The sequence below is a fragment of the Scyliorhinus torazame genome, chromosome 15 (assembly GCF_047496885.1).
Source record: "Scyliorhinus torazame isolate Kashiwa2021f chromosome 15, sScyTor2.1, whole genome shotgun sequence".
Taxonomy (NCBI): domain Eukaryota; kingdom Metazoa; phylum Chordata; class Chondrichthyes; order Carcharhiniformes; family Scyliorhinidae; genus Scyliorhinus; species Scyliorhinus torazame.
The window spans coordinates 22,844,332-22,870,816 of NC_092721.1; the positions used below are offsets into that span (position 1 = coordinate 22,844,332).

General features: G+C 45.2%; 1 protein-coding gene across 5 annotated transcripts in view; it reads left to right on the plus strand.

The window, feature by feature from the left end:
• The window catches only part of lmo7a (LIM domain 7a), a 257,694-nt gene that overhangs the window by 141,776 nt on the left and 89,433 nt on the right, over positions 1–26,485 (plus strand). For all 5 annotated transcript variants that reach the window (XM_072476155.1, XM_072476159.1, XM_072476160.1 and 2 more), the window contains exon 6: positions 15,172–15,202. In XM_072476155.1, coding sequence (XP_072332256.1) covers positions 15,172–15,202 — 31 coding nt within the window. The remainder of the gene's footprint in view (positions 1–15,171; positions 15,203–26,485) is intronic.

Here is a 26,485-nt window from a genome sequence, read left to right on the forward strand (position 1 = left end):
TGGTCTTTTTCTAATCCTCCAAGGTTGAGACACTGGGGGTGATCCTCCGGCCACACTGCGCTGGAAAATCAGCTTGCCGAGGCGCAGCGTGGCCAGTGAAAGCCAGGAGACCCCGCTCCTGGGATCTACCCAGCTCGCAATGCCTCGCGAGATTCAATGCAATCTCGCGAGACGTTGCAAGGGGAATCCTGCCCACAATGGGCCGGATCACATTTTAACAATCTCCATATGAGGGCGAGGCAGTCAGCATTACCCTAATGTGCAGAGTCCTGAGGTAACTGAGGCTTTCGGATTCAATCCCTTCACCTCTGGGACCTCGGGCAAGCGTCATTCAGCACTGGATCCCACAGGCACTAGATGGCATGGCACTCGTAGGGGGTCTCCACTGGGATTGGAGGCTCCCAGCTGCATGTCCTTTGGGCAGAGTGGTGCCCTGGCACTGCTGGTGCCAGCCTTGCACCCTGACAATGCCACTTGGGTGCCAGCCTGGCAGTGCCGAGGTGGCATTTTCAACTGACCAGGGTGCTGCCAAGGTGCCAGGTTGGCAATTCCAAGGTGCCAAGCTGGCATTTCTTGCGCGCACGAAATTGGATGGCGGGTGCCTGGCGTGCATGTTGGGGAGAGGGTTGATTGGGGGGAGGGGTGGAGGGGAGGGCGGGTGACCCTTCCATGTTGCGTTCGGGCTGAGGGGGGAGATTCTTTTCAGGACCTCTGAGATCGGGACGCCATTAAAAAAAAAATGTAAAACTGGCATCCAGATCTTTCGTTATACTGGGGAGTTCCAGAGAGCGAAGCCCCGTTTTTTACAATGGGGAGCTATGAGCGGCCTGGGCCAAACATTCCCGTTCAGTCCCCTACTTCAAAGCGAGCCCCGTTGAATAGCCATGTGTTTTTTGGCACTGCGAGTGCCGGGGGAACACTCGGCTAAACGTGCTCGCTTGGGTCTTTGTTCCCTTTTGGGAAGATCGGGCCTACTATTGCCTTAGTTATTGTGTAGCTGCTGGGGGGGTTTTGTTTTAATCCATGGTTATTAATCTAATTACATCTATAAACTTCTGAATCACCTTGCTTTTTAAAGCCGATTAAGCAGTGTCTTTTGCCGACATTAACAGTAACTTCACTTCAAAAAAGAATCCATTACATTTGGAGCACTGTGGCATTTCCTAAGGGTGTGGAAAAAGCTCTCCAAAAAACTAAACTACTTGTTTTTGTTGTTTTATTCATAAGTCCTATTGCTTCATCTTCTGAAATGATTGAAGAGAAGAAGCCAGAGGACATAAGGAAGTGACATGTTTTTGAACGTTAGTCATTTTCTAATCGTGCGCATTTATCTTTAGGTTTGCATTCTAACTTCCAGCGTTCACGTGCAAATGGGTCACGTTGCAGTTACACCCTGGCTTGTATTTTCCGCACATCGGGTGTCCGCACTTGGGCTTGGCAGCAGACACGGGGCTTCTAAGCAGACGCGTAATGCGCTTCTGACCGCAATCAGCCTCGCATCACAATCTCACGCTGGCTGGCAAATTAATAGGCAGCCAGTGTGAAATGCGCGCTGGAAAAGGTTAAAGATTGCTGGGGAGGGCAGGAAGAGGGTGGGCACAGGGAGCAGGGCGGGTGCAGACCCGCACAAAATAAATCCCGTAGGAAGAAGGCTGCAAACAATATCTAGGCCACATGTTCAAGCACAAACCTCAGTCCCCAAGCAGTTAATTTCAGCCCTGATATTTCATCCCGCCCTGGATCAAGGTTGCAGCTTAAAATGTAAAGGCCGCCTAGCCATTCGGCCCACATACCAACCATAAAGGTAGACTGGCCATTTACAGTTGCTTTCAATTGGCCCTTTAATGGGCAAAACTGCCTGCTTAGTTGTTGGTGGGCATGCTGCTGACTCTTGCGCCCACGTCTGCGGACCGTGCGAGTGCATGATGAACCGGCCAAGCGCCCATTGTCCTCGTGCATGGTTTAACGTGCTTGCAGGTCAGGCGCGGGCCAGCCCGAGGAACACTAAACGTTGGCCCCTGTTGGCAGCAGTGGCGTCTGCACTGGCCTGATGTTGATTGCAGAGTGTCAATTTTAAACGAGCCACTTCCTATTATAAATATGGACGTGTGTTTTATAATGGAACAAGTTCACAGGAAGTGCACACAGATTTCCAATATATTAACAGAGGCAGTTGATTTCAACATCAATTGAAAAGACAGCTGGGTGACCTCAGGAAAACTGAATTACCCAAGGTTTCTGGGAGGGTGAGAGGATTTTTAAAAATGCTGTGGCTTCTGCCATAATTAAGGGAATATGCAGCATTTGCTGCTCTTGGCAACATGATATTGAAAACCAGGATAAAGTTGTACTTTGGTAAGTTTTTATTACGTGGACGTATGCTGCCATTTTATCTGATGCTGTGTGGCAGATTAGTTCAAATATTAGGCACAGACTATAAAGATTTAATGCGGATGTATAGCTAACACCCTAGCTGTTTCTCACAATCGATCAAAAACGTTTGTGACGCTATACAGTTACTGTATAATGTGAACAGAATTTTATACAGCTTGTACGCTGTTGCATGGAGCAATCTTTTGAAATGAAGTCAGTAAAATAAAAGCAAATTACTGCAGATGCTGGATTCCGAAACAAAAACAGAAAATATTGCACCATCCCAGCAGGTCTGACAGCACCTGCGGCGAGAGAAGGGAGCTAACATTTCGAGTATCGACGACTCTTCATCAAAGCTGGAGAGAACTGGAAATAGGGTCAGATTTATACAGTTGAGGGGGAGCGTGGAGTGGTGGGGCTGGGTAGGGGGCCAGCAGTAGGTGGAGTTTGACAAAGATATCATGGACAGAAAGACAAAAGGTAAGTTGGTGTTTGCTAGAGCCAGAACTTCCGAAGAGTGCAAATCTCAGTCGGATTGCCATTCTGCTCCGGGGTCAAGGGGTCAGTTTGAAGTAGTTTTAATTCCAACTTTCCCTGGCTAACAATTCTAACAAGATGGTCAGAACCGTCCAAAGTCTCCGATTTAAATTGGAGCATCAGATGCTTTCCAGTGAAGGTTAAATTGCCCATTGGAAGATTGAATTTCCTGGGCAATTCCTCTGCAGTCCTTGCGGTGGGACATCCGGGGGTATCCCCCCGCCGGAGTATGTTCTGGGGTATGACCCCTGGGACCAGGAGTTCTGGGTATTAATATGGACATCACTAAATATCAAAGGCAACACATTTGAAAAGCATGGGTTTCAGATTTTAGTTGTTAATTCTATTGTAGGTTGGATGACATATGGACTAAATGAGAGCTCCATAACATTGAGTAATGTTCTGCTGTTTGTCTTTTTGAACAGAAGAAGGACTTTCTAACACTTTCATTTCTGAACAAGGTTAAATAACTGGTGGAATTGTCTCGCAAAAATGGGTTGCGTGGTGACTTGGACTGGTTTTCGGTTACTCCTTAGCAACTCTTACCTACGATATTCCTTCCAAGCCTGAACAAGTTTCTTTTTGATTTGTGGAGTTCAAAGTAGCAACACGGCTCAGAATTGTTGTCCTAGCTCATGTCATTGTTTGTGCTAAAGCAAGTACTGACTGAACAACAAGCCAAACTACAGTCCTGTTTGTTTGTCGTGATAAGGATGTGAACTATGAATTTTCACGTAGCAAATGATTTACCAATTTCATCGGTGAGGTTTCCATTGGAGACACTGCTTTGTACAGCTAATTAAAATCCATGCTTATATGAAGCAGTCTCAAATGTAGTCTCCCAAGTACTAAAGGATTGCAATAAAGCCTGTAGTCGTACTTTAGACTTTAGTGTATTGTAAAGGGTTAACACTGTATGGTTCATTATAAGCTTTGAAGAAATATTTTGTTTCAAGATATACGCAAGTTAGATGAAGGCAGCAAAGCAACCCACTTGACTGGCACCCCATCCTCCATTTTAAAAATTCATTTTCTCCACCACTAATGCACAGCGGCAGCAGTGTGTACCAACTACATGACACACTGAAGTAACTCATCAAAGGTCTTCAACACCACCATCCAAACCCATGACCTCTACCATCAAAAATATCAAGGGCATCAGACACATGGGACCACCACTACTTGCAAGTTCTCCTCCAAGCCACTCGCCCATTCTGACTTGGAACTATATCGCCGTTCCTTCACTGTCATTGGGTCAAAATCCCGGAACTCCCTCCCTTACAATGCTCTTACAATGCTGTGTGTGTACCTGCACCATCTGGACCATAGCGTTTCAAGAAGGCTGCACACCACCACCTTCTTGCAGCCATTAGGGGTGGGAAATAAATGCTGGCCTTCCCAGCAATGCACACGTACTAATAACAAATTCAAACATTTTTTCTCATTCCAAATTTCCCCAAGAAGGTGATGGTGATGACATTTTTCCTTGAACCAAAGTAGTTGCTGTGGTAATAGAACTCCATGTTGGGAATTTCTGGATTTTTATCCAGTGATAAAGAAGGAACGGTGGTTCACCGTGTAAGTCAGCATGCGCGTGTCTTGGAAATGATGTTCCTCCTTTGACATTGCTGTTCTTCTTGAAAGATACAGGGCTGAGATGATGAGAAGGTAAGCGCTGTTTAGTACTGGAATACGTCCCAGCTATAACTTCAGGGGCATCTATTGAGGATCAAACATAGCTTATCCATAATGTTGATGATCGCAGTATTTTTACCACTTTAATCAGGCCATTTTTAACTTGATGCTCTGCCTGCAAATGTTGAGAATTGTTTGCAAGATCTCAGATTGTTAGTATACCAGACTGGAATTGTTTGCAAGATCTCAGATTGTTAGTGTACCAGTCCAGAATTGTTTGCAAGATCTCACATTGTTAGTATACCAGTCTGGAATTGTTTGCAAGATCTCAGATTGTTAATGTACCAGTCTGGAATTGCTTGCAAGATCTCAGATTGTTAGTATACCAGTCCAGACCCCAACTTTTGTCAGGACACCAGACGAGCCCCCAAACAATTTTTTAAAATTTATAGACTGTGAGGAAAGGATACTTCACCCCAGGGGTAATGACTCTGACTAATAGGAATCTTTTATGTTACAGCAAACTTTAATTTAAACACAGATCTAACCACATTAACTTCAAACAATAGCTTTACAATTAACAGTTTAAAAAGTTCTTAAATAAAAGGAAAAACTGAACTACCTCTCTACGCCTGCCGCCACCTCTCTACGCCTGCCGCCACCTCTCTACGCCTGCCGCCACCTCTCTACGCCTGCCGCCACCTCTCTACGCCTGCCGCCACCTCTCTACGCCTGCCGCCACCTCTCTACGCCTGCCGCCACCTCTCTACGCCTGCCGCCACCTCTCTACGCCTGCCGCCACCTCTCTACGCCTGCCGCCACCTCTCTACGCCTGCCGCCACCTCTCTACGCCTGCCGCCACCTCTCTACGCCTGCCGCCACCTCTCTACGCCTGCCGCTACCTCTCTACGCCTGCCGCTACCTCTCTACGCCTGCCGCTACCCCTCTACGCCTGCCGCTACCTCTCTACGCCTGCCACTACCTCTCTACGCCTGCCGCTAATTCCAATTAAGCAAACAAAACCAATTACTTGCTGATCTGTACAAAAGCATTTGGAAGAGATCCTTTCAAGAGCAGACCCAGTACACTTCTGCGCAACCGAACAGCATTTGGCAAAACTGCGCTTCAGCTTAAAATCTTATAACGCACTGCAAAACTACTGACAGTTCTGGCTCCTCCCATTAATTGCATCATCTGTATCCCACTAAGTTCCATGACCTGCTTAGCCAGGACTAAATACAATCTTAAATTATCCACACTCCAGGGATTCTTCAGCAATTACAACACTATTCCTTTAGCCCTTTATCTGTAACCAAGTGAGGGGTTGGAATGAATGATTGCCTCACCTTTTATGACAGATTCATTACAGCTTTAATAGACTATATATTTTAAACTAGGGTTTTTAATAACATTTAGATGAAACGTAATATATCAATTCCTTACATTAGTTTAAATGTAATGGAATGTAAGCCAATGATAAATATATAAAAGTTAAAGCTTATATTTAAAGTTTAAATATTATAATACTTGCCTCATAATGTGTAATGTTATCAGGAAAATTGCTCGACCATCAAACACTCCAATAAGTGGGTGAATAAGTGAATTTTCTTTGTTTAAATTAAATCCAATAAATGTTTGCTGTTGGCAATTAAAATGGGCGGTTGGAGTTTTAAATGACTAATTAAAATACTTTTAACCAAATTCTTGCATTTATGTGCTTGTTGTTTTCTGCTTGTGACTGACCCTTGGACGGAGGAGGAATTGGCATTAAAAGATTGGTATTGACGATGTTCCATTTTATAAAAGGCTTCAAGACAGTTAGCAACCACTTAAAATAAGGATAGCTACGAAAATTCAACTCCTGTCCAAAGTGATTTTATATTTTAATTGTCTTAGTACCGATGATACTCTGTGACCTTTATGGTATACTTGCATTGATTATCTATTGCATATTGATCCTGAGTTGAATGCACTGACATTCTAAGACCAGTTGGGAATACCCCGCTGAGACTGCAGTTACCTCACTTCCTGCACTGACGAGCTTGCCAGTGCAGGAAAAGATCGGAGTGCCATTTTTAAATGCCACCTCATCTCTCGAATCCCTCCAGACTGCACTTTGGCAATGCCACCATGGCGTTGCCAGGTTACCACCCTGCTCCGAGAACGACCAAGCCTCTGATGGCCTGGAAACCCACCAGTTGCCGTTACGCCTGGCCCACGTTTGTATGGACTAGTGCTAAACGGCGCCACAGAGAGGTCTCCCAGGTGCAGGCGTTCGTTCCCAGGCCTAAAGAGAATTGAGCACTGACATATTTAAATGAGCCTCATGCCTCACTTAAGTATGTTGATCTGGATCTTGCCTTGCGAGAGTGAGAACCAGGTCGCGACGTCTCGCGAGATCTCGCAAGATGTGCCGAGCATTGCAAATCTTGCGTGGGGTCTCTCGCAAGTTTTAATGGCCCCGTCACGTCACCTTGTCGGGCATGACAAGACCATTTGATCGCCCCCATTGTCTTTGGATTCTTCATTACAGAAAAATTGTCCTAATTTGACTAATCTTTCATCTGCTTTTGTTGCGTTTCTAAAGATTTCACTGCAATGAAATTGCAATGCTACAAATAGTATTTTGATTGTAACCCCATTTGTTTTAAAAAGTTTTAAGTGTTCACTAGACAACCTTCCCTCCTACCTGTCCCCACGCAGTCTGCCAAGGCTTCTATTTCCTTTGGTATGGGCCTCAGACCCCATCCTTGACTTTTCTCTGTTATCTTCTGTTATGGGCCAGGGTTTAGAGAACCCCAAAGTGTATCCTGGAGTTCACCTGACCCACAACTTTTAATAGATTGTGGTGTGGGGAGCACAAGGCCCACTCTATGGGTATGGTACAGCAGAAATGGAAAAGTATTTTTAAAAAGCAAAACAATGTTTATTCTATGAACTCAAGTTAACCTTTTTAAAACATAGTGAACATCTTAGCAACCATTAATTAAAATACAACCCCCAAAGAATACAGCACTAAGTAATCCTTTAAGCTTTCCTTTTAACATCCATAATAATTAAACACCACCTACCAGAAGCACATTAGGTTTACATTCACTACTGAGAACATTTATAATTCTAAATTCACCAAATGATCAAGAGATAGTCTTTTGATGGCAGAGAGATCAACAGTACACCTGCTTGGTCTGGCTTCAGCTCCCACACTGAAAACAAAACTAAAACACATCCTACAGCAAACAGCTTAAAACAAAAGTAAAAAGGTGACAGACAGCCTATCTCCACCCACACTCTGACATCACTGCAGTAATATGAGCATCCAAACATTTCTTAAAGCGACATTCTCATGACACTTTGTTCATTGGTATGATCCCACACTTTGCATGCTGATCCACCTCTTACCACTTCTCGATCACCAATCTGCTGTCTGATCAACATCATGTCCTGGGTCCGTCAACTTCCTTCAGCTCAACGTGAGCAAGACCATAGCTTCCACAGAACACCTCTGCATTTTAGCACCTTGGCATCGCACTTGGACTGAGCTGAACCTGCATTGGTTTCTTACCCATGTCTGCAAGTACCCATAGCTTCCTCACATCCCAGTTTCTAGCGCATATCTTCTACTCTTTCAAACGTGGCCTAATTTGTATCTCCCCTTCCTTTCACTGGACTTTCAGCTGTCACAGACTCATGCTTTAGAACACTTCTGCCTTGTTACCTTCAAACCCATCGACCCTAACCTTTTTGATTTTGCCATTGGCCCAATACCCTTTTTTCTCTTATAATATACCATAAAGGAGCTCTGTAGATAGATACTTGTAAAGATCAACGTTGCATCACTCCTTTGTAAAAAAAACGGTTTGTTTGATTTTGAATGGTAGACATACAAAGTGGTTAAATCTTCTATTGTCTTCATGATCAAAGCATTTTAATTATTTATATGTTAGTTAAGTCATTAATTTGTCCTGAGAACACTTGCTCACAAGGATTTCTTTTTACTCATTTGGATGTGGGTATCGCTGGCTGGGCCAAGCATTTCCCTTGAGCTTAGTGGCGCGAGAGGCCATCATTTTTCAGAGGGCATTTAAGAATCAAGAACCATGCTGTGGGTCTGGAGTCACATGTAGGCCAGACCAAGTAAGGGTGGCAGATTTCCTTCCCTCAAGGGCGTTCGTGAGCCAGATGGGCTTTTACGGCAATGGTTTCATAACCATGATTAGACTTCCATTAAATTCAAACTTCACTGTCTGTTGTGGAGGGATTCGAACCCCGGATCCCCAGAGCATTACTTGGGTTTCTGGATTATTAGTCCAGTGACACCAATTTGGGAATAGGAAGTTTCACCCCTTCCCCGTTTGAAGGAAATGTTCAAAGAAACTAGCTTCTACAAAGAATTGTCAAATATAAAATGGTTTCAGTACAGAATAAAATGTCAGCTGACATTAATCCAAGTATTTTTTTTCATTCTGAAACCTTTTCTGCCAAGTTCACCCATTCTAGACATGTCCATATGTTTATACAAATTGGATTTTAAGTATTTGTAGTTCATATTACAATTTAATGGTTGAAATAAATTGCTTTTGTCTGTAAACCTAACTTGTGTGGCAATATTCGTCACATGGTCAAAGAATGTTGACAGTTGCATGTGGTTATATAAAATTCATCAAACAACAACAAGGGAAGTAGTTGCTCATTACCTTCTGTGACCACACAGTGAAAAGGAGCATATCCTAGCCTCAAGCAAACGTGCACATTTAGGATCTTGTTTTTACATTGATAAGAGAAGACCATTTCCAACGAGCCCAAATTTGCCATGAATATCTACATTAAACCAATGCATTCTGGGTGGCACAGAGGTTAGCACTGCTCTCAGTGCCACGGACCCGGGTTCGATTCCGATTTCGGGTGACTGTCTGTGTGGAGTTTGCACATTCTTCCTGTGTCTGCGTGGTTTCCTCTGGTTTCCTCCCACAGTCCAAAGATGTGCAGGTTAGGTGGATTGGCCATGCTAAATTACCCCTTAGTGTCCAAAGCTTAGGTGGGGTTACGGGGATAGGGCGGGGAGTTGGGCCGAGGTAGGGTGCACTTTCAGAGTGTCGATGGGCTGAATGGCCTCCTTCGTTTGTAGAGATTCTAGGATTCTCTGAATCCTATGCCAATGGCCAAAATTGAAAACTTAATCCAAATTATTTGCAATATCTGAAAAATGTTGGCCACCAATTAATATCTAATGTATGCATTGATATCGACTGAAAATCACATCTAATGTTTGCCCCGGTACAGTTTCGAAGGAGTAGTTCTTGAACTAGGAATTTATTTTGCTGTGTAGTATGTTTCTAGCTTCCTGCCGTGAGAGACCTTCCTTTGATCAGAAATTGGGTACAGTTACACCTGAGGGATTCACAATATACCTGCTGATGAACTAGGTGATACAGTACATTTAAAAAAAAAAAAAAAAAAAAATAGCCCTGTAACTTGTAGCGGCCACATTGAGCACAGCTCCAAATGATAGTGCGAATGTCTTGCCTGTCTTCCCATGTGGAGCAACTAGTTTGTGCCGTCACAGTCCCATTCCTGGCTTGTATAAGCTAATGGTCCAAAACTGCTACACCAATTGGAGGTTTGAGAGTCTTGGGCTTATTGGTAGCAATTTTCTTTCTCTTTTATCTTTAAATTGTGTTTCCTTTCCATTCCAGTGGTTCTCCAGATTTCACCTTGGCTTCTTCTCTCCAATGTCAATTCCCATCAGTCTTCCTGATTATCATCATGGTCATGGGCTACGCAGGAATCTTTTGCATGTTGCTTGATCTAGCGTTGCATTTTCTCCCTACATCCATTCTGCAAATGGGCTTTGTCTGTCTTCTGCTATCAAAGAGTTTCCCACCATTCACCCATCCCTTCTCCCAGACCTAGCGAGATTATAATCCATTCCTTTAGCACTCCTTAAGACTTGGGGCAGAATTCCCCCCCCCCCCCACCCTCGGCGGGCGAGTCCCACCACGCCGCCCCGGCACCCGCACGCGATTCTTCCCCCCTGCCCCCCCCCCCCGCCCAAACCGGCGCGGCGAGAAATTCTCTGGCCGAGCGTCCTACCCAACGCGACGGCATCCCGCCGGCGCCGTCCACACCTGGTCGCTGCCGGCGGGAACAGTGCGGGGACAGCCTGTGGGGAGGGGGAGGGGGGTTCCTACACCGGGGGCGGCCTCAAAAGGGGTCTGGGCCGCGATCGTTGCCCACCGATCGGCGGGCCGGCCTCTCTGAAGGAGGACCTCCTTTCCTCCGCCGACCTGCAAGATCCATCCGACATCTTCTTGCGGAGCGTCCTCGGGGAGGACGGCAACTGCGCATGCGTGGGTGACGTAATTTACGTGGCGCTGTCCGCATCATTTACGCGGCGCCGTCTGCGTCATTTATGCGGCGCTGCATTTATGCGCCGCCAAGGCCCGGCGCGCGTAAATGGTGCGACGCCTCTCCTAGCCAACCGGGATCGGGAGAATAGAGGGCTGGGAGCGGGACTTAGTCTCCTGATGGGAGAATTGCGCCCTTGATGTCTGTGACTTTCAGGCTGGTCTCTCAGATTCCATGAAAATTATTCAAAATGTTGCTTCTCGTAATGCTGATTTAAAAAAAAAAAAAAAAAAAAAAAAAAAAAAAAATTCTTTCAGAGGCTGTGAGGGTCGCAGCATTTATTGCTCATCTCCAACTGCCCCTTGAGGTGGTGGTTGTGTCGCCCTCTTGAATCACTGCCGTTCAAAGCCCTGATTTACAGTATCACCAGGAATCCATTTCAAGTTCACACCTTTGCTCCCACGCGTCATGTTAAATGTTGACTACCCACTTCAGGACGACATGGTGGCATAGTGGTTGGCACTTCTGCCTCACAGCACCAGAACCCGGGTTCAATTCTGGCCTTGGGTGACTTGTCTATGTGGAATTTGCACGTTATCCCCATGTTTGCATGGATTTCCTCGTAGATGCTCCGACTTCCTCACACAGTCCAAAGATGAGCAGGTTAGATAGATTGGCCATGCTAAATGTCCCCTTCGTGTCCAAAGATGAGCAGGTTAGATAGATTGGCCATGCTAAATGTCCCCTTCGTGTCCAAAGATGTGCAGGTTAGGTGGGCACAGGGTTATGGGGATAGGGTAAGAGAGTGGGCTTAGGTTGGGTGCTCTTTCGGAGGGTTGGTTCAGAATCGATGGCTGAATGGCCACCTCTTGCACTGTAGGGATTCTATTATGACTCAGTAATCCCTTCCAGTCCGCCATTCACTCCTCTATTCCTTGTTCACTATTCTTGTTGTTTCATCATTGGCCGCAGCTCTTGCAGCCATTCTGCATCCACCCTCTGGAACTCGCTTCCAAAAATCCTCCTCCCGTCTTACCGTCAAAAATGTTCTCTTAAACTCTTCTGATCCATTCCGGTTTACCTGCTCTTCCATTCCACTCTGCCCATTGTCCTTCTCCAGTCTTCTGTGATGGTTTAGAGTGATGGCTTTATCATGCAGAATAATCTATAAACACAAGCTGTGCCTTGACACAGGAAGCGATTGCTTTAATAATCGGGCTATTCAACAAGACTGAATTATGCCTTTTGGGCATTTTACCTAAGTGGTGAACACGGTTTGTCAAGGTGATCTTTGAATGTGTCATTTGGACCGGCAGTGGGGTGGAATTGTATTGACTTAAAATAACTTTAACCTGGTGTTGTAAGACTTCTTACCGTGCTCACCCCAGTCCCATCGCCAGCATCTCCACACCCAGTTAAAATAGCACTTGTTCTGACAAATTGAGAAATGGCCATGTGCCGATGTAACCTCATGACTGTATTTTCTTCTTTTTTGTTTCACTGCGTGCGGGTGTAGGGGCTAAAGGAGCCAATATTGTATATATTTGGACAAGGGAAAGGATGGGACTTTCACTCGAAATGAGGGCTCTTTGGGGTGTAGGTGGATATGCGGGGTGTGTGTGCTAAAAGGGGATCTCTGGGCTTTCGTAGGGCCGGGCAAGAGGGAAAGGGACCAGGGCGGGGGCCTCCATGCTGGCCGGTTTAAGCCGGCCAGTGAACGGGAGTGAGATGGGGGGAGGGGCTGCGGCCATCGGAGCCTGGCAGAACAGGGTCCGAGTGGTCTAGCCGGGGTGGAAAGTTGGGGGGAAGAAACAGAGGTTGGGAGGAGGAGTTTTACAAGAGGCAGTGGACGGGAGGAGCTGGAGACTTGGTGGGGGGGGGGGGTCGTACAACTCTTGGGTATCATGTACGGTACTCTTTCAGAGGCTGGATGGTGTGTGTAGGGGGGGAGGGGGGAGTGGAATCTATAGGTCAATGGGCGGTCCCGGACTCCTTTTTTCTTTTTCTCCTTTGTTTTTTTGTTTCCACTGTGGGAGGGTTTGGTTTATTGGATGCATATATTGACAGGTGGGCCGTTGTTTGAGGTGGTGGTAGGATGGGATCATTGGTACTGTTAAGGGGATTGATTTTGTACTTGTTACCATTTACTGTTTGTGGGTGGGGTGTAAAGTTTTGAAGAAAAATGTGAAAATGTAGAATAAAAAAATATATTTTTAAAAAATAGCACTTGTTCTGGGTTAATGCATCGTCTTCGGTCCCAGAACTTGTCCTAATCAGAGCACCTTTGATGATAATGATCTTTACCATCACAATAGGCTTGCATTAACGCTGCAATGAAGTTACTGTGAAAAGCCCCTAGTCGCCACATTCTGGCGCCTGTTCGGGTACACTGAGGGAGAATTCAGAATGTCCAATTCGCCTAACAAGCACTTCTTTCGGGACTTGTGGGAGGATACTGGAGCACCCGGAGGAAACCCACGCAGACACTGGGAGAACGTGCAGACTCCGCACAGATAGTGACCCAAGCCGGGAATCGAACCTGGGACCCTGCTGCTGTGAAGCAACAGTGCTAACCACTGTGTTACCGTGATGTCCTACTAATACCGTGGTGCCCGACAATTTTACGGGATGTTAACATTTCTTCCCTTTCTGATGCATTGCCCAGTTGGGAGGCGGGGCTTTCAAGTGGTCTGCAGACTTCTGTTAACACTCTTGAACAGACCGAGAATGTTATAGTTTGCCCAGGGTGACTGCTTCCAGTTTTCTTTTGCCTCCTTACAAGAAATGTGGGCATCTATTGAAGATGCTGTAGTATAATGGTATGTTCTGCTAAGAGAGACAAAGCGAGAGTCTTGAGCCAAGCCGCACAAGTTTTGATATGAAAGGGTACAATTGTTTTAAGAGTAGTGCGGAGAAAGTTCACTCAGCTGATTCCTGGGATGCCTCTTGAAAGAATAGGTTTGGCACATTGGAATGTACCCATTGGAATTTAGAAGAATGAGAGGCAATCTCATTGATATTTATAAGATCATAGAATTTACAGTGCAGATGGAGGCCAGTTGGCCCATCGAGTCTGCACTGGCCCTTAGAAAGAGCACCCTACTTAAGCTCACGCCTCCACCGTATCCCTGTAACCCAGTAACCCCACCTAACCTTTTGGACACTAAGGGGCAATTTAGCATGGCCAATCAACCTATTCTGCACATCTTCGGAATGTGGAAGGAAACCGGAGCACCCAGAGGAAACCCACGCAGATACGAGGAGATAGGTCAAACTCCACAGTCACCTGGGGCCGGACATGAACCTGGTCCCTGGAGCTGTGAAGCAACAGTGCTAACCCACTGTGCTGCCCAACCTTGGGGAACTTAATAGGGGGCATGCTGAAAGAATGTTACCCCTTTTGGGAGAGACTAGAATTATTGAACAGAGTTGAAAAATAAAGGGGCCTCCCATTTCAGGCTAAAGTGAGGAGAGTTTCTTTTCCTCGGAGGGCTGTTAGCCTGTGGAATTCTCTTCTCCAGGGAGCAGTGGAGGCTGGTCATTGAATATTTATAAGGCAGAGTTAGTTAGATTTTCGATTGATGAGAGTCAAAGAATATGGAGAATTGACCGTAAAGTAGAAGCCACAATCAGATTAGCCATATTCTTATCAAATGGCGGAGGAGGTTCAATGGGCCGAATGGCTTACGCCGCCTTCTGTGTCATATGTGTTCATCGATGAATTTTTGGGACTCTTTTTTTTTTTTTTTTTAATGAAACTTTATTGTAATAAATGCTGGTGAGGAGGATGAATGGAATAGACGGACATGAAATACAGTAGCAAAGCATGTTGATTGGGCAAAAAAATTACCTTGGCTGCAAAGTAAGAGCCAGCCATCAAGATAGTTACTGGTGCACACTAGTTCCGCATAAGTGACCTGGATAAGTAACTTGACTGGAAGCATCTGTTTGTATCATAGTGCACACCTTGATTTACCTTCCGAGATAATCCCATCATTTTATTCAAGGGAATGAGGCGTGCACCTAACAGCAATTCACTTTTTTTTTTCCTTCACATGTTCCCTGCCAACATTTCTCTCTGGTAAATGATTGCTGTGCCGCTCTGCAAGTGCTCACAGCTACAACTAACCTTTGTAACATCAGGGTAGAGAGCGCAGTCGTGTTGCTGCTCCTTTGTAGATGGGTGACTTTAAAAATTGGAATGTATTTTAAGCAAAATGCATTTTTGACTGGACGTGCTCAAGTTATTTGTCCTGACGTGAATATTTTGACCTCCAACAGGCGTGAAGAAAATCAGAGGAGGCTAAAAAATGTAAGTGACCTGCTGCTTACCAGTAACTGAGGCGTGCATTCTGTCACAAATTGTATTGCCTACTTGTTTATTTTGATAATACATGATTTTTGTGCACATTCTGATTCTTTTATTTAAAAAAAAATTTACTTCAGTATCAAGTTTTCACTTTTTTTTTTTGCAATGTGTTTACGTTTGGAGTTCAGTGTCAGTCCAGGCCTGTGACACAGATCTGAGTTATTACTACTTGTCCGGCCACATTCTTTTCTGCTGTGTTGATTTTGGAGTTACCCGTCTAATTGGAATGAACTACAATGGAGGATGATTTTTCAGTCGGTGATGGCCTGTCAATCTGTCAATTCCAAATCAGGAATGTACTCTGTTTCAAATACTTTGTGATCAAGCAAATGTGCCTTACCTCATTTCGTTTAAATTGGCTACCTTATTTGTAACTATTCGACGTCTTGTAGAATTTGGGAATACTTTAGTTGTCAAATACGAAAGTTTAGTGTTTACTTCCAGACAGAATTATGTTCCTAGTAACGGTTCACATTTGCATTGTAATAATTCCGTGTTTATTTATAATGAAACGGGAAGGTCTGTCTACAGTAACAGTTGTATCTGTTCTTATTATGTTGTTATTGATTGAAATATGTCAACTTCAAAATGCCAGTTTTATATTTGTTCTGCTATCATAGGAACATAGGAATTAGGAGCAGTAGCAGGCAATTCCACCCTCGTGTCTGTTCCATCATTCAATCAGATCATGGCTGAATCTCTTCCTGCTCTCAAATCCACCTCCCCACCTGTTCCCCATATCCCTTTGACCTGTTTGTTTCCATCAGAAATATACCTATCTCCTTCTTGAAACCATTTAATGATTCGGACTCCACTTCACTATTGGTCAGCGAGTTCCACAAATTCACCACCCTCTGTACAAAGAACAAAGAAATGCACAGCACAGGAACAGGCCCTTCGGCCCTCCAAGCCCGTGCCGACCATGCTGCCCGACTAAACTACAATCTTCTACACTTCCTGGGTCCGTATCCCTCTATTCCCATCCTATTCATGTATTTGTCAAGATGCCCCTTAAATGTCACTATCGTCCCTGCTTCCACCACCTCCTCCGGTAGCGAGTTCCAGGCACCCACTACCCTCTGCGTAAAAAACTTGCCTCGTACATCTACTCTAAACCTTGCCCCTCTCACCTTAAACCTATGCCCCCTAGTAATTGACCCCTCTACCCTGGGGAAAAGCCTCTGACTATCCACTCTGTCTATGCCCCTCATAATTTTGTAGACCTCTATCAGGTCGCCCCTCAACCTCCTTCATTCCAGTGAGAACAAACCGAGTTTATTCAACCGCTCCTCATAGCTAATGCCCTCCATACCAGGCAACATTCTGGTAAATCTCTTCTGCACCCTCTCTAAAGCCTCCACATCCTTCTGGTAGTGTGGTGACCAGAATTGAACACTATACTCCAAGTGTGGCCTAACTAAGGTTCTATACAGCTGCAACATGACTTGCCAATTCTTATACTCAATGCCCTGGCAAATGAAGGCAAGCATGCCGTATGCCTTCTTACCTACCTTCTCCACCCGTGTTGCCCCTTTCAGTGACCTGTGGACCTGTACTCCTAGATCTCTTTGACTTTCAATACTCTTGAGGGTTCTACCATTCACTATATATTCCCTACCTGCATTAGACCTTCCAAAATGCATTACCTCACATTTGTCCGGATTAAACTCCATCTGCCATCTCTCCGCCCAAGTCTCCAAACAATCTAAATCCTGCTGTATCCTCTGACAGTCCTCATCGCTATCCGCAATTCCACCAACCTTTGTGTCGTCTGCAAACTTACTAATCAGACCAGTTACATTTTCCTCCAAATCATTTATATATACTACAAACAGCAAAGGTCCCAGCACTGATCCCTGTGGAACACCACTGGTCACAGCCCTCCAATTAGAAAAGCATCCTTCCATTGCTACTCTCTATGACCTAGCCAGTTCTGTATCCACCTTGCAGCTCACCCCTGATCCCGTGTGACTTCACCTTTTGTACTAGTCTACCATGAGGGACCTTGTCAAAGGCCTTACTGAAGTCCATATAGACAACATCCACTGCCCTACCTGCATCAATCATCTTAGTGACCTCCTCGAAAAACTCTATCAAGTTAGTGAGACATGACCTTCCCTTCACAAAACCAAGCTGCCTCTCACTAATACATCCATTTGCTTCCAAATGGGAGTAGATCCTGTCTCGAAGAATTCTCTCCAGTAATTTCCCTACCACTGAAGTAAGGCTCACCGGCCTGTAGTTTCCTGAATTATCCTTGCTACCCTTCTTAAACAGAGGAACAACATTGGCTATTCTCCAGTCCTCCGGAACATCCCCTGAAGACAGTGAGGATCCAAAGATTTCTGTCAAGGCCTCAGCAATTTCCTCTCCAGTCTCCTTCAGTATTCTGGGGTAGATCCCATCAGGCCCTGGGGACTTATCTACCTTCATATTTTTTAAGACACCCAACACCTCGTCTTTTTGGATCGCAATGTGACCCAGGCTATCTACACACCCTTCTGCAGACTCAACATCTACCAATTTCTTCTCTTTGGTGAATACTGATGCAAAGTATTCATTTAGTACCTCGCCCATTTCCTCTGGCTCCACACATAGATTCCCTTGCCTATCCTTCAGTGGACCAACCCTTTCCCTGGCTACCCTCTTGCTTTTTATGTACGTGTAAAAAGCCTTGGGATTTTCCTTAACCCTATTTGCCAATGACTTTTCGTGACCCCTTCTAGCCCTCCTGACTCCTTGCTTAAGTTCCTTCCTACTTTCCTTATATTCCACGCAGGCTTCATCTGTTCCCAGCCTTTTAGCCCTGACAAATGCCTCCTTTTTCTTTTTGACGAGGCGTACAATATCTCCCGTTATCCAAGGTTCCCGAAAATTGCCGTATTTATCCTTCTTCCTCACAGGAACATGCCGGTCCTGAATTCCTTTCAACTGCCACTTGAAAGCCTCCCACATGTCAGATGTTAATTTGCCCTCAAACATCCGCCCCCAATTCATGTTCTTCAGTTCCCGCCTAATATTGTTATAATTTGCCTTCCCCCAATTTAGCACATTCATCCTAGGACTACTCTTATCCTTGTCCACCAGTACTTTAAAACTTACTGAATTGTGGTCACTGTTACCAAAATGCTCCCCTACTGAAACATCTACCACCTGGCCGGGCTCATTCCCCAATACCAGGTCCAGTACCGCCCCTTCCCTAGTTGGACTGTCTACATATTGTTTTAAGAAGCCCTCCTGGATGCTCCTTACAAACTCCGCCCCGTCTAAGCCCCATGGCACTAAGTGAGTCCCAGTCAATATTGGGGAAGTTGAAGTCTCCCATCACCACTACCCTGTTGTTTTTACTCTTTTCCAAAATCTGTCTACCTATCTGCTCCTCTATCTCCCGCTGGCTGTTAGGAGACCTGTAGTAAACCCCCAACATTGTGACTGCACCCTTCTTATTCCTGATCTCTACCCATATAGCCTCACTGCCCTCTGAGGTGTCCTCCCGCAGTACAGCTGTGATATTCTCCCGAACCAGTAGCGCAACTCCACCTCCCCTTTTACATCCCCCTCTAACCCGCCTGAAACATCTAAATCCTGGAACGTTTAGCTGCCAATCCTGCCCTTCCCTCAACCAGGTCTCTGTAATGGCAACAACATCATAGTTCCAAGTACTAATCCAAGCTCTAAGTTCATCTGCCTTACCCGTAATACTTCTTGCATTAAAACATATGCACTTCAGGCCACCAGACCCGCTGTGTTCAGCAACTTCTCCCTGTCTGCTCTGCCTCAGAGCCCCACTGTCCCTATTCCCTAGTTCTCCCTCAATGCTCTCACCTTCTGACCTATTGCTCCCGTGCCCACCCCCCCCTGCCATACTAGTTTAAACCCTCCCGTGTGACACTAGCAAACCTCGTGGCCAGGATATTTATGCCTCTCCGGTTTAGATGCAACCCGTCCTTCTTATATAGGTCACACCTGCCCCGGAAGAGCTCCCAGTGGTCCAGATAACGGAAACCCTCCCTCCTACACCAGCTGTTTAGCCACGTGTTTAGCTGCTCTATCTTCCTATTTCTAGCCTCACTGGCACGTGGCACAGGGCGTAATCCCGAGATTACAATCCTAGAGGTCCTGTCTTTTAACTTTCTGCCTAGCTCCCTGAACTCCTGCTGCAGGACCTCATGCCCCTTCCTGCCTATGTCGTTAGTACCAATATGTACAATGACCTCAGCCTGTTTGCCCTCCCCCTTCAGGATGCCCTCTACCCGTTCGGAGACATCCTGGACCCTGGCACCAGGGAGGCAACATACCATCCTGGAGTCTCTTTCACGTCCACAGAAGCGCCTATCTGTGCCCCTGACTATAGAGTCCCTTATTACTATTGCTCTTCTGCGCTTTGACCCTCCCTTCTGAACATCAGAGCCAGCCGTGGTGCCACTGCTCTGGCTGCTGCTGTTTTCCCCTGATAGGCTATCCCCCCCGGCAGTATCCAAAGGGGTATATCTGTTCGAGAGGGGGACAACCACAGGGGATTCCTGCACAGACTGCCTGCCCTTTCTGGTGGTCACCCATTTCTCTGCCTGCACCTTGGGTGTGACCACATTTATATAACTGCGATCTATGACGCTTTCCGCCACCTGCATGCTCCTAAGTGCATCCAATTGCTGCTCCAACTGAACCATGCGGCCTGTGAGGAGCTCCAGTTGGGTTCACTTTCTGCAGATGAAGCCATCCGGGACGCTGGAAGCCTCCCGGACCTGCCACATCTCACAGTCAGAGCACTGCACCCCTCTAACTGACATTGCGTCAATTAATTAAAATTAAAAGATTTTTTAAAAAATTTTAAATATATTTTTTAATTTTTTTAAAGTTGCTGTTAACTATTTGTTTTCTAGCACTAGATTTCTAATATAAATGCGAAAGCTAAATATAGTACTCTCCGATCTCTGGCTTAGATACCCCTCTAAATTATAATTAAGTAATTATGTTTAATTAGTTACCAATGCTTAATTTTTTAAATTTAGTGTAGATTCCCAACCAGCCACTCAGGTCACAGATTTTCTGTGATGTCACTTCAGTTTCCCCCCGACACACAATTTGAAAAAGGTATAAAAGTAAAAATGAGTAAAAATCACTTACTTACCTTCTTACCCTCTGAGGGTCTTAGATGTTCTCAGGTTCTCTCCCTGACACAGACTGCTCCTCCTCCTCCGAACGGCTCCCGAAACTCAGTAGTCCCTCCTCATTTCAGTTCTAAATCTACCGCCTCTCAACCTATATCCATGACCTCTCGTTCTAGATTGCCCTACAAGGGGAAACATTTGGTCCACAATTACTTTATCAACCCCTTTTAGTATTTCCTATATCTCAATCAGGTCCCCTCTCCTTCTAAACTCCAGCGAGTATAATCCCAAACTGTTCTCTCCTCATATGTCAACCCTTCCATCCCCGGAATCAATCTGGTGAACCTCCTCTGAACTGCCTCCACATCCTTCCTCAAATAAGGAGACCAAAACTGGACACAGTACTCCAGATGTGGTCTCACCTGTAGTGATACGCATCACTGTATATACACAAGAGGTAAAGGTAAATATACTAGAACTAAGTAACCACGAGAGGGAGCACCAGAGATATATATATATGTGTGTGTGTGTACGTGGACAAACAGGAAGTCAGGACTCGTCACAGGAACGGCAGCTGGTGAGCAGGACACAGACAGGCAGCTCAGATGTAACATAGTATAAGCGCTGGAGAGAGAACAATCTCCTAGAAATAAAGCATCTACTTCAACTGTAAGACTAGCTTTATTCAGACGCAAGGAATAATACATGGAACCAGGTGACTTCAGAACGCTTACTACAAAAATTACACAAGATGTAGACAAAGCAAGATCGAAAACAGAAGAAAACTCATACATTGGGAGACTTGGCTGAATCGATGAAACTCGTTGGAACTCCACTGCAGCTGAAAATAACCGGTAATTTAAGTCATAGATGGAAAATGTTTAAACAAACGTTCAACCTAAATATCGTAGCTAGTGAGTTGAGCACGGCCTAAGAGGAAATGAAAATAACACTTCTACTAGCAGGACATGAAGCTAGAAAATCTATAACTGTTTTAATTATGGGAAAGGTGAAGACAACACCAAATCAGAAGTAATGCTTTAAAAATGTGAAGATTACTGTAACACGAGTAACAATGTGGCTTTAAGACATTCAATGCTCAGAGACCAAATTGTACAGGGATGCGAAACTCAAACCTTTCCATTCTGGTAATGATTGTTCAACGCTTGAAATCGCGATTGACAAGTGCAGATCGCAAGAAAAAAATAACTTCAAGTTTTTAACAAAAAAAAAAGCGAAAAAGTTATTTTCCACGGATCTGAAGAAGTTAAAATAGCGTCTGAGCACATTTTAAACTGCCCGGGTAACAAAGGACGCAAATCTGGCTCTGCGCAATTGAAAAAAGAAGTTTTGGATGCGCAGTTGGACGAAAAGAACGCATTGGTCGAAGAGGAATCTGCATATGCGCAGTTTACGAAAAAGTGCACAGAAAAGGAAAATCGGTTTGCGCATGCTCAATTGATTCCTACGCTTTACATCACGAGCGACATGACGTCAGAAGACTCCGACCACGCCCACTTAAAGGGAAAATGCCCGAAAATCACAAAGAAGACTCTTAAAGGCACAAAACCAGCAAATTTAACCACAAAAGACACAAAAATGCCTGAACCTCTACCAGCAGTTGAACATCACTTTCGCAGCACCCTGGAACAAACAGTTTGCACCACCCAAAGTGAAGAGCACAATGACAAATCCGAAACCAAAGAAGATGGTTTGTTCATTGAACATGAAGAGGACAATAACACATCCGAAACAAAAAAAGTTGATTTGTTTATCGAAAAATACTACTCCGACATGGCTGAGTTATTTGGATATGATGATCATACAAGCATCAGCGCCACGGTTGAAAAGCTCTACACGACTCTACTCATGGTAGATGAATCCAATACCACGATGCAATGGCAGATCGTCGATACATTGGATGATAGCAATCTGTCAAATACCCAAGAAGAAAACGATGCCACAGAGAGTACTGAACGACTCCGCTGAGAGAGCACAGATCGACTCCACAGTGAGACCACTGCATGACTCCACACACCGAGCAATGAAAGACTCCAGAGAGAGAGCGACACAAGCCTCCACAGAGAGCTCGTCGACAGACTCCAAAATGGAAGCAACTAAAGACTCCAGAGCGAAGTCCATGCATGAACAAGACCATAAAGATCTATCAACCTTATCTGAGCAACCAGAAGCAGACTATGAAAGTCAGCCAAGCCCACATAATCAACAAGAAGATAATGTAAGTCTACCCACTGTATGTGAGACAAGTGACGAAGAAATCACAATTCCCATACAAGATGTGCAAGATCACAGCGAGACTGACAGATCTCGGCTCGTCTGTACAAAACAACTTGACCATCAAAGCACAACCACTCATGAGTCTAGTGAGACCGCATCAATTAAAACCTCATCTACTCTTGACCACCAACAAAAAAATGAAATCTTGACGACGTTGACTCCGGAAGAGGAGCACCAAGAAACCAAAGAAGAGGAATCGAATCCACCACAGATGACTGCATCACCAAGATCAATGCAACATCAGATCATTCTCACAATCCTGAAGAAGAAACGCTCAATGAAACAGCAGATACCACAAAGGACACTGACACCAATAATTTTGAGAATGACTCAAATTATCCACACGGAACAATCATTGAGCGCAACAAGAACAACAAAAAACACAAGAAGCACAACAGAAACAACAAGAAACACAAGAAAAACAACAAGAACAGCGACGAAAACTACGAGCACGACGACGAAAACTACGAGCACGACGACGAATCTCCCGAATTCACATTTGCTCCTGAACAAACAAGCACACCAGCTTTCAAGGCAGATGACACACTAAATCAATACCACAAGCACAAAAAGGTCCACGTCAGTCAACATCAGTGGTTCGACCATTCGAACACCTTGTGATGATTTGTTGCTAACTTCAAAACAAGAACACTGATGATATTCCTAAAGAAGTTACAATATCAATATCACCACGTCAACAACAGAAAAAAAAAACCCTCAACCGAACAATTCATAAAAGTTTGGACTCATAAATATTTTTTATTACGATTGGACTCATAAATGTTAATTGGCTTTGTGCAATCATCAATATCATCACAACTTGTACATATCATTTATCTACCTGTTTTGCACAACTTTGTTCAACAAAGTACAGAAAATATGTAAAAAGAAAAAAGGGGGATATAGTGATATGCATCACTGTATGTACACAAGGGGTTAAGGTGAATGCACTACAACTAAGTAACCACTAGAGGGAGCACCAGAGATGTATATATACATAGACAAACAGGAAGTCGGGACTCTTCACAGGAACGGCAGCTGGTGAGCAGGACACAGGCATGCAGCTCAGATGTAACATAGTATAAGCGATGGAGAGAGAACAAACTCATAGAAATAAAGCATCTACTTCAACTCTAAGACTACGAGCTTTATTCAGACACAAGGAATAATACATCACCAACCCCCTATACAATTGCAACAACACATCTCTACTTTTATACCATCGGCTGCTGACACCTTCAACCCATTTCTTTGTTCCCTCTAGGCATGATCATTTCAATGTTGTCCTTGCTGGCATGTCCATTTGCACCCTCCTGTGAGCTTGAAAACATCTAAAACACTGCTGCCTTGATCCTACCTCTCACCAAGCCCCATTCATCCTCTGTCTGTGCCTGCTGACCTACATTAGCATCCAGTCCACCAAAACCTTGATGAAATTCTCCTCCTTGTGTCTAAATTCCTCCATAGCCTTGTCTTCCTATCTCTCTGACTTCCTCCAGCCTACATGGGTGCCTTGGTGGCACAGTGGTTAGCACCACCACCGAACAGCGGCAGGGACCCAGGTTCAATTCCGACCTCTGGTGACTGTCTGAGTTTGCACTTTCTCCCCATGTCTGCATGTTTCCTCCGGGTGCTCCAGTTTTCTCCCGCAGTCCAAAGATGTGCAAGCTAGGTGGATTGGCCTTGCTAAATTGGCCCTTAGTGTCCACAGATTGGGTGGGATTAATGGGATGGGGCAGGGAATTGGGCGTAGTTAAGGTGCTCTTTCGAAGGGTCAGTGCGGACTTGATGGGCCGAATGGCCTCCTTCTGCATTGTAGAGATTCTAAGGTATATCCTTTCAAGATCCCTGCAATCTGCCAATTCAGGCCTGTAATGCTTCATTTGATTTTAATTGCACTGCCATTGGTGGCTGTGCTTTCAACTTCCCGAGTCCTGAGCACTGGAATTCTCTCTCTAAATCTCTACCCTCTCTCGTCCTGTAAGATATTCTTTAAAAGCTACCTCCTTGACTAAGTTTATGGTCATCTGCCCATCTATTTCCTCAAATGCATAGATTACATAGAACATACAGTGCAGAAGGAGGCTATTCGGCCCATTGAGTCTGCACCGACCCACATTAAACCCTCACTTCCACCCTATCCCCATAACCCAATCACCCCATCTAACCTTTTTGGACACTACGGGCAATTTAGCATGGCAGCTCGGTAGCATTGTGGATAGCACAACTGCTTCACAGCTCCAGGGTCCCAGGTTCGATTCCGGCTTGGGTCACTGTCTGTGCGGAGTCTGCCCATCCTCCCCGTGTGTGCGTGGGTTTCCTCCGGGTGCTCCGGTTTCCTCCCCCAGTCCAAAGATGTGCAGGTTAGGTGGACTGGCCATGATAAATTGCCCTTGGTGTCCAAAATTGCCCTTAGTGTTGGGTGGGGTTACTGGGTTATGGGGATAGGGTGGAGGTGTTAAACTTGGGTAGGGTGCTCTTTCCAAGAGCCGGTGCAGACTCGATGGGCTGAATGGCCTCCTTCTGCACCGTAAATTCTAAGAAATCCACCTAACCTGCACGTCTTTGGACTGTGGGAGGAAACCGGAGCACCTGGAGGAAACCCACGCAGACACTGGGGAGAACGTGCAAACTCCGCACAGACAGTGAACCAGCGGGGAATCGAACCTGGGACTCTGGCGCTGTGAAGCCACAGTGCTAGCCACTTGTGCGACCGTGCTGCCCAAATGCCTTGGTGCCAATTTTGTTTTGAGACATTTCTGTTATGTTAAAGTTGCTATACAGATGCAAGTATTGGAGCTTTGACATTTGGGAGTGAGATGTAAAATTGTTAGCTCCATTTTCTCAAAAGAATTTGATTTATTATACTCCTGGTACTCATTTCCATTCACTCATTAAGAAGCATCTGCTCTTATCAATCTTGCAACTTCTACACTACATTTGGACTGTCCAGGTGACAATATTTCCCAGTAATGCTTGGATTTCTTTTTTTTCTTTATTCGTTCATGGGATGTGGGCATCGCTGGCCAGGCCAGCATTTGTTGCCCATCCTTAATTGCCCTTGAACTGAATGGCTTGCTAGGCCGTTTCCGAGGGCAGTATGGAGTAAACATACTTTTGTGGGCCTGCATGTAGGCCAAGCCAGGTAAAGTTGGCAGATTTCTTTCCCTAAACTAAGGTCACCGGTGAATCAGATTTAAAAATTTTTTTTTTAATTCTCATCATTAGTGAGGCTAGCTTTGCCTTCTAGATTTATTAATTTAAATTAAACTCCTCCAGTTTCCGTGGTGGGATTTGAACCCATGCCCCTCGGCATTAACCTGGGCCTCTGGATTGCTAGTCCAGTGACATTACCACTGCGCCAAGCAAATTGAGATCCTACTGGTCCCCTGCCTCAAAACCAAAATCAGGCTGAGGATTTTTTTTTTTTTTTGCATGCAAACCTACTAGAATCATTCAAAAACAACCTCTGCCAGTCATCAGCATAACCTTTGTTACATAGGAAGAAGAGAACTGGTTGGGTAACACTCCACGGGGTACCTATTTATGAAGGGAACCGTAGAATCCCTAGAATGCAGAAGGAGGCCATTCGGCCCATCGAGTCTGCACCAGTCCTCCAAAAGAGCACTTTAGCTAGGCTCACTTCCCCACACTATCCCCGTAACCATGTGCATTGACCATGCCCAATCCACCTAACCCGCATATCTTTGGACTGTGGGAGGAACCCAGAGCACCCGGAGGAAACCCACGCAGACAATTTGCAAACTCCACACAGTCACCCAAGGCCAGAAGTTGACCCGGGTCCCTAGCTCTGAGG